Genomic DNA, 12,095 nt, shown 5'->3' on the forward strand with positions numbered 1-12,095 from the left:
AAATCAACACAGGAAGCAACACCTATTTGTAACTCAGTGCAAACGTATGAGCATCAAGTGAGTCCCATCTGCTGCATCCTGGTGTGAAATGTAGCATCACTCTGAGGGTAAATTTGGCTTTACCTTCCTGGCTGCTGCTGTAGAGGTTGTAAGAGAGCAGGTCGGCAGGCAGGAGCTTCGTCACCTGGTCGAGCCTCATCAACCAACCGATTTCCAGCTTCTCTGGTCTGAAGGAGACACGTGGTACACACAGAGCATTTTTAAATTTTGAGGATGCATTTGTTTAACGCAGGATAAAGCAGAATCCTGTACTGAAGTAACTAATAACAAACTAGCTCCAGTTCTAGTCATCCACAAAAAAAAAAAAGAAATCAGGGGAAGCATCATAGATCATCCTCCTTCAATCAGCAATTCTGGTAGTACTTCAGACCAACTTTTAGGGTGACCATTGTAAAGGTTTGTGGTCTGGGGTTGGTCAAACCTACACCGCCATCCTCGTTCCAACTGTCCGGACACAACAAGTCAACACCAAAAAACTAAACAAGAAACAATGACCGATTAAACACTTTAAATCACCTCATGTCTTCTGTAGAAGTTGAACTCGAAAATGCTTTGACTTTAGTGATGCTGTAATAATCATAATAATCATAAACTTAAGTCTAAGAATTCATGATGACTCCTAGGTTTCTTATTTGTTCACTTGTTTTTAATGACTTTTTAATTTGGAGTAAAGTTACAGCCTTAGTAATTAAGTTTTAATCAGTGGTTTTTACATTATTGTTATGCCTAGTGCTTGTTCTATTTTATTCTATTGACTTTTATTTAATGGATTTTAACATTTTATTGTTGTACTTTTGAGGCTCGCAAAATTTAATATGAAGTTGTATTATCATTATTATCATGACAATTATTATCATAATTATCATTACTGTAATTATTTTGTCTGTGTTGTTTGTGGGGACTTTGAGATCTGTCTTACAGTGTGCAAATGGTAAATGGACTGCATTTACATAGGGCTTTTCTGGTTCACACACACACATTCGTACACAGGGGACCTGATGTGCCACCTGCTCTTCAGAGACATGTGGTGTGTGTGTAAACATTCACACGCCACACACAATTTGGAGTTCAACCCAGGACATGTCAACATGTAGACAGCAAGGAGATCAAACTATAGACTTTCTGACTGGCAGGCAACCACTGTAACCTCCTGAGCCACAGCCGCCCCCTGATGTCATACACTAATGGTTTTTACACAAAGTTACTTCCCATTAAATTAACCAAATGTGCTGCTAAAAGCTTCCATCACAGAGTTTAACCTGTGTTTTCTCTGTATATCTAAAATCAAAGGCGGCAGCTATGTTAAAAGGCAAAGACAGGTTGATAAACTGTGGAACTGTCTATCAACTGAACTGAAAATGCAACACAATTTTAATGTTTTCAATAGAGTTATTAAATCATGGCTAAATGAGAAACAACATTATTCTCACACTTCATATTACAGTAGACACACCACTATATATTTTGCATATTGCAAATAGATTTGTGTGTGTATCCTTGTGTATCGATTTGCATGTCTTTATACATGGATTTGTGGATGTATTTTGTCTGTGTATCTGCGTATGTATTTTTGTGGGTGTATTTATGGATGTAATATCTTTTACTTTCACAATTTAACTTTTAAAAAGCCTCCTGTTGACAGGTGTTGCCAATGAGTGATTTGCTACTAACACGAAACCCAGGAAATCTATGTCTTGTGCATAAATGTGCAATTCTAATGTTACTGTGATGTCCATATCAATTAAACTAAACTCCGTCCATCCCTCACCTTCTCAGCTGCAGAAACTATCATCCACGCCTTCATCAGCTCCCGTCTGGACTACTGCAACAGTCTACTCTATGGCACATCTTCAAAAACCCTCAATAAGATCCAGTGTATCCAAAACTCTGCTGCTCGGCTACTCACCCACCCTCGCACCCGTGACCACATCACCACCGTTCACCATAAGCTCCACTGACTCCCCATCCCCAAGAGAATCCACTTCAAAATCCTCCTCCTAACATACAAAGCACTCAATAACCAGGCCCCACTCTACCTGTCTGAGCTCCTCCATCATCACTCTCCCACCCGCACACTCCGCTCTGCCGATGCCAACCTCCTGTCCCACCCCACCCGGACCAAGCACAAATCCTAGGGGGACAGGGCCTTCTACATCGCTGCTCCCACCCTCTGGAACTCACACCCCAGACTCCCCCTCTCTCTCCGTATTCAAAAAAATCACTCAAGACTCACCTGTTGCTGCTTACAATCACTGACAGTTTCTTCTCACATCCCCTATTTGTTCTCTTGCTTGTCTGTTTTTTTTTGTGTGTGTGTCGTGTCCCTTAATTTGTAAAGTGTCTTTGACTGCCATAAAAAGTGCTATGTAAGTATAATGTATTATTATTATTATTATTAATAAACTAAAAAAATGAGCCTTGAGTGGAATCAGGGAAACAAAGCAACTGTTCTCATCAACACTTCCTGCAGCTGCTTCACAATAAAAGCCTCACACAGAGAAGACTTAATTCAGTAGGTACTTACCCAGCTAAATAAGGCTGAACTTTTCATTTCTGACGGAGCAATGCTAGCTTTCTGATTCTGAAAATACAACCCATTCCTACCTCTGTACTGGACACAGGTAAGTTTGATTTAACCATGTCATGTGTGACTATGGATCACAGCAAACAGTCATATTCTACAGTATTACAAATTTAACAAGTCGGGAAGGTCATTTCAGTACTCACAGTCTGTGGGGCAGGAGTGGAGGAGAGAAGGAGCGAAGGGAGATCTGGAAGAGAACCCGGTCACCTTTCACCAAATCTCCGGTCCACACTGTGAACTGAGCACGCTCTGACACAAAGAGAGAGAGACGACAGCTCATCAGCACTGGTGTCAGGTTCAGGGCAAGAAGGGAAAAACAGCACTTCCCTATAATGTCCTATATTTGAGCTGTAAGTGTGAACCATCTTATTTAAGGTCTGTTGTGATTAAATAGAAAAAAAAAAGGAGACTCACCTTTACTCCCCTCTGCTGACTGGCTGTTCAACCTGTCCATCAAACACAGCAAAGAAAACGTCAGTTCAGATACTGCGTGATGAAATCAAGATTGTAACTCATGCAGCATTTAGTTTGTCCACAACCTTTAATTTAAATCTGAAGAACCATGTAAAGGAAGTTTGAGCCGATTTCCAACAAACTCTGTCATTTACATTACTGCTGTTTTACAAAGCACATCATCATGATCTCCTTCTAAATAATTTATTTTACCTCAGCATAGCATTTCTAACAGCAATTATATTAAAATGTTTGCACTGCAATGCCACACAGAAGCAATCCAATAAATCTATTTCTTTTTTTTTAAAGATATTTTTTTGGGCAATTTTTGCCTTTAACAATGCCTTTACAATAATTGGCCAAAACATACATAAACACTGATATTATCCTGCAAGACTTGCTTGGATGAGTGGTTCTCGAGATTCATTTTAAACTTTAACTAGATCTTCATACCTGATGGGGGCCAGAGGTTTGCTGGGGAGTGAGGAGTCTTTTCCTTTAAACTGGAAGGAGACAACAGCATACGGGCAAACCTGGCGAGGCCGCTCCCGCAGCTCGTCGAATGAATACTCGTAGAAGTATTGCTGAAATAAACAAGAGGGCAGACAGTGTTGAAAGACCTGCTTTACTTCTTTGAAATCACACAACACAAACTTTATATCCAAAGCCTAATAATAACAACAGAAAAAGTGCTGTTGATAACTGTTAAACCATTTTAATGACTTTATGTTCTACAGATCAAATCTGATGCAACACTGCATCATTATTTCTGTCCAAATGTAATAATGTCCAGGGGGGATAACTGTGTATTTAATAACGGTTTCTATGAGACTTGTTCTGAGCTCACAGTTGCAAAGATGTTATTCCCTTACTGTGTGTGTTGGTGTGTGTGTGTATGTATGTGTGTGTGTATTTACCTGCGTGAGTTCGAAGGCGCGGAAGGAGGTGAGCGATGTGACTTTGCTGGAGTTCTTGGAGATGTGGCTGTCAAAGCGAGGCGTTGGATCTAAAAGGTTCTTCATGTTTTCATAGATGCTCTTTACTTTTCCCTGAAACCAAAAACAGACACAACAAAAATATTTTACTATTTCTATCACTACAAACTAAGTACAGAAAAATAGATTTATAACACGGTCATTGATACAAAGCACCTGACTGCAGGATCAGCTGATGATTCAAATGTTGAGATAATTATCATATCTAGTGTATCTCTTGGACGTTATGTAGTGAGCTAGATAAAAATCAAAAGACCAGTACTAATACCAGTACCCTATATGGGTATGGGTTGTAGCTGCTGTGGTAGTGGGCCAATCACACCGTGCATAAAATCGAAAAATGCTTGCGGTGGTTGGCTGTGAGCAAAACCATACATATTTCCAGTTTTTTCTAAATCTGGCACAAAAAGGATCGAATGTCGGTATCATTGGACGGGAGAGGTGTTCATACTACTCGGTACTGGGTTATTTCTTGATACCTTAAAGGTGTCGAGTACTGATACCCCGCCCTACTTGTGTATTCCCATTATCCCCAAAGGCACCATGACAAGTACAACTGATGGTCACAAGCTGCAGTCATACACTCTTAAGACAGAAAAAATGTACATTTTTAATGACTGATAAATAAAGGCATGACCTGAGCAGTGACAAACTATTCAGTCTTCTACAAAAAAAAACTGTAGTATTTGTAATGGCTAGTTTTATTGTAGATGTGTTTGTGTGTTTAATGCTTTACATTTTCAACCTACAGCCTGCACTGATCAATCCCTAGTTTCATATCGATGTAGGATGCAAATCCTCTTCTTCTTTTTACATCACTGGATCTATGCTTGGCTGCACAGACTGAGAGGAAGTCACATTAGATTGGAAAAGGTAGAAAGTTGAAAATGTTTCAACTGCTCCTCCCCACGCGGAGATGGTGACCACCCACAGACTGTAAAAATAATGGACGCAGCTACCATGACGTCATCAAGTGGTTTGTGAACTCCCGTTTTAAAACTTCGAGTTCAGCATTTCAACTGTCGCCATCTTGGTTTTATGGAGCCAAAAGTGGGAGGCAAACTGTTGGAGACCTCGCCGGCCTCATCAGTCTCACAAACGTAGGCAGGAGAACACTATTTTCTAATTCTATAGATTTTATCATCAGCAAGTGCTCGGTTGTGGTGGAGGCAGATGAGAGCTCAAGGGGGTGAGTTCAATTCCAACATTAACCAGCTCATCCAGTTTGTCAGTAGCTGAAGAGGGGTAAGGCAGGGGAGAGAGGAGAGTGAAGGAATTAGGAGACTGATCAGCACGCTGACATTGGGGCCGTGGTGTTTTGTCTTCGCGGCTGAGGCTGCTGCGTGTCATGATGCATCATCTCAGGTCTGGCCGGTAAGTGTGGCACACTCAGTTCTTTAAGATGCCGACATCCCAGAGAGAGTCTACTAAACCTGTAGATCCCCGTGCTGAGTGCTGGCTGTGGTCCACTAATAAAACAAGCTCTCAGCAAACATCACTGGCCCCCACACGTAGAATGATTTAGTTAACTTCAGGTGTCAGTTGAGTTTTCTTTATGTAGGAATATGGTTATAGGAAGAAGTAAAGTTAATCTACATTTTGCTAACAGGTAAATGGAGGTATGAAGTCTTGGGTTTAGTGGTAGGTTTATAGACTTGTGGACTTTCACACAGAAGAGTTTGACTTATTTTGATAAAAAAATAAAACAAGAGAGGGAAAAATATAAAGCAAATAAAATGCTTGTTGCAAATACAACCTCAAATATCTAACTCAAGACTATTTAATGACCTTTAAAGGCTAATATTTCTAAAATTAAATTATAAGATTATAAGATATTTTTAGGGACATGCATACACCCTGCTTCCCCTTGTGTTCCTTTCTTGCCATTTTCAGTTGTCTCAGTCATATGTCCTTGTCCTTTCTTATCATCTCACTTTCTGTCTGATGGGGATTTGTTCATGGTTATAATCAGGTTTATAGCTGTATCATCGGGGGTGACCGCCTTTAGTCAGCTGCCAAACTCCCAGGATCAAAGTTGGCTGAACTGAATCCATAAATTCTGCCCTCTGTGGGAGTACAATGTGCAGTCTGTGAACATCATTGATGTGGATGAGCACACAGGCATGGTGACACTGCTGTCATTAGTCCATTGGGGATTTATGCCCCTTTGCTGAACCTCATACCTTATTCCTGTAGTCTAACACAATCTAAAATACATAAGTAAACACAAACAACTGTCTCCTAAATCCAAAACCTAGAGCACTAAAACTCAAAATTGTCCTTTCATCAGCTATGAAGTCTGGAGCTGCTCCATAGACAATGAATGGTGAAAGATGGTCTAGATGACACAGAGAGCAGCCAGGGAAATGTTCTGAGAATACGGGTACATTTTCTGTTTCAAAACTACGCTCATTTGGATGGAAAAAAGAAAATCATTCTGTGGGCCCACAGTCACTGTCTATGAAGCAGCTCCAGTCTTTATACCCTATGACATCAAAAGTTTGAGACTGACTTCACTGGTTTCTGGCTTTGAGAGAGAGCATCTTCACAAATATTGATTAAACTTCCCAAGGCCATAAAAAGAACATATTTGAATTAACTAATATTAATTTAGTTGGTATTCCCCTTTAAGAAGGTGTTAGGGAACTGAAAGTCGATGATGTCAACCTAGAGTTTCTGTCATAAATGATGCTCCTAATGAATGTTCAAACTTAAAAAACAATCCTCCAAATGTGTAGTTGTGACAAGGAGCCACTTTATAATCCCTGTATCTAAAAGAATAATAAAGGTAGCTCAAATCAAAGCTACATGAAAACAAAGCAGAGTGCAGGAGAAAAGAGCAGCTGCACTACAGCAAAGCAAGGCTATTCAAGAGAAGGCTGAGACACGGGGTCAAACATGGGGGGATTGCACATGCACAGTAACATCTGGTCGTCACTTACTCACTGTCACCCTCCAGAATCGCAGCTCAAGTTACATTGTGCATGTGCAGTCCCCCCATGTTTGACCCCGTGTCTCAGCCTTCTCTTGAATAGCCTTGCAGCAAAGCAGGAAACAGAAACTCTTGTTACATCACACGCTTCCTGCCATTGACAGGTGAGCTGACTGTGATGATGATGATGACCACCACCAGCTAGCTGATTTACCTTCATCACTTTGAAGATGATGATCTCCCCTGTGAATCCAGGAGTTATGAGGTTACTCTGAAGCAGGTCTGAGTACCTGGACAGATACACTCCTACAGACAGACAGACAGACAGACACACACACACACACACACACCAACAAAGAATAACAAAATTAAGATCAAAGGTGATTTTCTTTCCACCTAACACTTCACTCATTCTTTGTGCCGATAAAAGACAAAGTAGGTTGATTTTAGTGCTGCCTGTGTTCACCACTAGAAATTACACACTCAGGTCTTGTGACCTCTAATTTCAGCATGCAGGAAAAAGCTCAGAATAAACAATAAATTAATGGGAAAGGTAAAAAATGATAATGTAGTGTTATTTTCTTTGTTTGTATCAGCATGTCTCTGTTCACTCCTACCTTTAGTGGGGTTTCCCAGCACTGTGATCCGGGTCTGACCCACGAACAGCCCCTTCTCACAGAGTGAGTGCAGCTACAACACAAATTATTTTTAAAAAAATCAGGAATGAGATTAGACAGGTGCTTGTCTAATTAAGACCTCTCCCTCTCCAGCAATCAACAAGTCAGCTCACTGTTAATCTCACCTTTGCAGTATCAGCCAACAGGAAACAGTAGCTCTCCTCCAGCTCCTTGTCTGTCCTCCCGTCTGCCTTCATCTCCTTCCTCTTCTCCACAAACTGAAACACACACACCATGAAGACACTAGAAAGGGATCCAGAGAGTAGAGACCTCCAACAAGGCCAACAGTCCAGTCTGGATTTATTTCCAAAACTATAAGAATTGTTTCAAAATGTGGTTGTGCCTAGCTGAAGCCTTGTCATCTCAGCGGTGCATTTGTTAAATGTAAAATGGAAATAGAAGAAAAGGCGGTCCAAGGCACTCTGGCAATTACACTGAACAAAAATATAAACGCAACACTTTTGTTTTTGCTCCCATTTTTCATGAGCTGAACTCAAAGATCTAAAACATTTTCTATACACACAAAAGACCATTTCCCTCAAATATTGTTCACAAATCTGTCTAAATCTGTGTTAGTGAACACTTCTCCTTTGCCGAGATAATCCATCCCACCTCACAGGTGTGGCATATCAAGATGCTGATTAGACAGCATGATTATTGCACAGGTGTGCCTTAGGCTGGCCACAATAAAAGGCCACTCTAAAATGTTCAGTTTTATCACACAGCACAATGCCACAGATGTCGCAAGTTTTGAGGGAGCGTGCAATTGGCATGCTGACTGCAGGAATGTCCACCAGAGCTGTTGCCCGTGAATTGAATGTTCATTTCTCTACCATAAGCCGTCTCCAAAGGCGTTTCAGACAATTTGGCAGTACATCCAACCGGCCTCACAACCGCAGACCACGTGTAACCACACCAGCCCAGGACCTCCACATCCAGCATGTTCACCTCCAAGATCGTCTGAGACCAGCCACCCGGACAGCTGCTGCAACAATCGGTTTGCATAACCAAAGAATTTCTGCACAAACTGTCAGAAACCGTCTCAGGGAAGCTCATCTGCATGCTCGTCGTCCTCATCGGGGTCTCGACCTGACTGCAGTTCGTCGTCGTAACCGACTTGAGTGGGCAAATGCTCACATTCGATGGCGTCTGGCACGTTGGAGAGGTGTTCTCTTCACGGATGAATCCCGGTTTTCACTGTTCAGGGCAGATGGCAGACAGCGTGTGTGGCGTCGTGTGGGTGAGCGGTTTGCTGATGTCAACGTTGTGGATCGAGTGGCCCATGGTGGCGGTGGGGTTATGGTATGGGCAGGCGTATGTTATGGACAACGAACACAGGTGCATTTTATTGATGGCATTTTGAATGCACAGAGATACCGTGACGAGATCCTGAGGCCCATTGTTGTGCCATTCATCCACGACCATCACCTCATGTTGCAGCATGATAATGCACGGCCCCATGTTGCAAGGATCTGTACACAATTCCTGGAAGGTGAAAACATCACAGTTCTTGCATGGCCAGCATACTCACCCGACATGTCACCCATTGAGCATGTTTGGGATGCTCTGGATCGGCATATACGACAGCGTGTTCCAGTTCCTGCCAATATCCAGCAGCTTCACACAGCCATTGAAGAGGAGTGGACCAACATTCCACAGGCCACAATCAACAACCTGATCAACTCTATGCGAAGGAGATGTGTTGCACTGCGTGAGGCAAATGGTGGTCACACCAGATACTGACTGGTTTTCTGACCCCCCCAGACCCCCCCAGTAAAGCAAAACTGCACATTTCAGAGGTGCCTTATTGTGGCCAGCCTAAGGCACACCTGTGCAATATTCATGCTGTCTAATCAGCATCTTGATATGCCACACCTGTGAGGTGGGATGGATTATCTCGGCAAAAGAGAAGTGCTCACTAACACAGATTTAGACAATTTGTGAACAATATTTGTGATAAATGGTCTTTTCTGTTTTAGATCTTTGAGTTCAGCTCATGAAAAATGGGAGCAAAAACAAAAGTGCTGCATTTATATTTTTGTTCAGTGTAAAAAGCTTTATTAAACAGGCTAGTTCATGTAGAACAGATAAAAATTGCCAACATTCGTCAGGGACCAACATGTTTCGGCCTGAGTCGGCCTGAGTCTAGCCTGTTTAATAAAGCTTTTTAATTGCCAGAGTGCCTTGGACCGCCTTTTCTTCTTCTTCCTCATTATACTTCCTCGCCGAGGACCAAAGACCACCTGCAGTTTTTAACATTTTTTACCTTTTTGAACGCCGCTGCCCTCCTTCCTTTGTCTTTTCTTTGGTAAAATGGAAATACTTGACATACTAACATCCATTTGTAAAAAGACAGGAAACACTTTATTATAATGTACATATGTCCAAATATCAAATGCTTAGACTGAAACAATATCATGAACATGGAGGCTTGTTTAAAAAAAAGTTGTCATGAAAAACTGCATGTTCACAAGGAAGGCATTTTTACTTGAGTCAACTTTTGCAGCCAGTTCACATTTGGACGTGAATATAATTAGTTGCATCATACGTGTGCATTTACATATCGAGTGCCACACCTCAGTTTGACAAAAGAGCGTTGTTATAATTGTGACTAGGGTTGCACGGATATACTGGTTTCAAGCTATGCCGTGATATAAAAGTTGACAGTGATCATACCTTGTACGTTTGCTTATCTACAATATTGGAAAAAAAACTCAACAGAATTTCTAAGTGGAGACTTTTACACATTTTGCTACTGCACCAAATTTTGGATGATGGACGAACAAGAGTAATTCTCCAAACTTTGATTGTATATCATTCATGCACAGTAAATTAAATTAAACAGGACATATTTAAATGGTAATGCTCCTCCTTCCGTCCACCTCTCACCTCTTTCTCCAGCAGTTCACTGTAGATGAGCCGAGGTTTGCAGTAGGTGAAGCAGCCAGCAGAGCTCGTGTCCATGTAGCTGGAGGTCAGGATGGTCATCATGTCTTCATACTCCCTGGACTCAGTGGAGACATACTGCTCCAGAGCTGAAAGACAGACACAAAGGTCAACATGTATTTACACTCCCAGGACTCACTTATGATCCTTAAGCATATTTTCCACTGAGCTCTTGTGTAGACAAAACAACCATTAGTGTACAGGTTTGATGTAGGAGCCATGATTCACTGACTACACCTACACAGCGCAACAATCTGTTCAATCTGCTAACAACTGTCAGAAGCTTCTGACCAAGAAGCCTGATTCCAGAGCCGAACATTTACACAACATGGCCAAGAGTACATGGACACCTGGACATTATGACCATATGTGACTGTTGGGAGTCATATGCAACTGACTCGAAGCTCAGCTTTAAGGCTGGTCAATTATTGTCAGGCCAGTGGAAGAGATATTTACTTGCCCCATCAGACAAGTTCAAAGTCATAAACAACAACAAAAAAAATCAGTGTGTCCTCACCTTTACTCCTCTCTTTAGTTAAATTAATGCATTCAGTAATTGATATAAAACAAACGCCACGATATGTCCAACTCAGAATGACTTGATTAACCAATCAGGAGTCGATCCCAGTGTTTTTCTTAGGTCACAGTCACTCACACAAAAATGTAGGTGAGTGAGCCTCGCCTGTTGAGGCGATATTTGTACTGAATGTGAGCAGTGTTGGATGTGATACACACAGATGAATGTTAGCTAGCTTGCTAATAAACACTGCATAATATGAAGTTATTGGTACATTTTCCATTTTCTTATGTTCCATGGTTGTTTAGCAACTCACGAACAGCCAGGCAGCATCTCTCCTGTGTGGCTGTTTTTATTTTTCATGGCCAATATCATACAATATCAGCTGTGAACACACATCAACAATCAATATCTCCACAAATACGTCTCTGCTGTTGGTCGAAGCTGCAACTTCAGCGGTCAAAGTTCATCAAAGTTTAACTCCATGACAAGATGAAAATTTGGAATTTAGCGCGTTTTGTTCGGCCCTTCGCTCGCATAGGATGGACATGAATAGGTGGCGAATATTTGCGAATGGTAATTTCACCTTTGTGTGACCATGCCTTTACATGTCTTTGTTGAATACTCGATTCTGATTGGTTGATTATGACATTCTACAGTCTGTTATTCCAATAGCAAACCACTGCTGTAAATAACAGACCATTGCTATGGACACAGTTTTGATCACAGACTCTAAAAGCAGCATTAAATAGCAGTAAATAGCAAATAGTAAATCGCAGTGTAATCAGCGGGATTATGTACAGGGAGCAGGTCAGTAATGTGAAATTAACCCTGACAGAATGATGCAGGTCTTAAATCACCCTCAGCTGTACGTTATCCCTCACATATAAAAGCCTCCATTCTTACAGTTTTCACAAGATGGACCTGGCTG

General features: G+C 41.5%; 1 protein-coding gene across 3 annotated transcripts in view; it reads right to left on the reverse strand.

Annotated features, from left to right (window-relative positions):
• tasora (transcription activation suppressor a) overlaps window positions 1–12,095 on the reverse strand; it is a 47,000-nt gene that overhangs the window by 31,460 nt on the left and 3,445 nt on the right. For all 3 annotated transcript variants that reach the window (XM_050039084.1, XM_050039083.1, XM_050039082.1), the window contains exons 2-10: window positions 10,591–10,736; window positions 7,827–7,919; window positions 7,642–7,714; window positions 7,239–7,330; window positions 4,015–4,146; window positions 3,551–3,681; window positions 3,059–3,090; window positions 2,788–2,893; window positions 124–227 (exon numbers count right to left, since the gene is read on the reverse strand). In XM_050039084.1, the coding sequence (XP_049895041.1) occupies window positions 124–227; window positions 2,788–2,893; window positions 3,059–3,090; window positions 3,551–3,681; window positions 4,015–4,146; window positions 7,239–7,330; window positions 7,642–7,714; window positions 7,827–7,919; window positions 10,591–10,736 (909 nt within the window). The remainder of the gene's footprint in view (window positions 1–123; window positions 228–2,787; window positions 2,894–3,058; window positions 3,091–3,550; window positions 3,682–4,014; window positions 4,147–7,238; window positions 7,331–7,641; window positions 7,715–7,826; window positions 7,920–10,590; window positions 10,737–12,095) is intronic.

This window comes from Epinephelus moara, chromosome 24, assembly GCF_006386435.1.
Source record: "Epinephelus moara isolate mb chromosome 24, YSFRI_EMoa_1.0, whole genome shotgun sequence".
Taxonomy (NCBI): domain Eukaryota; kingdom Metazoa; phylum Chordata; class Actinopteri; order Perciformes; family Serranidae; genus Epinephelus; species Epinephelus moara.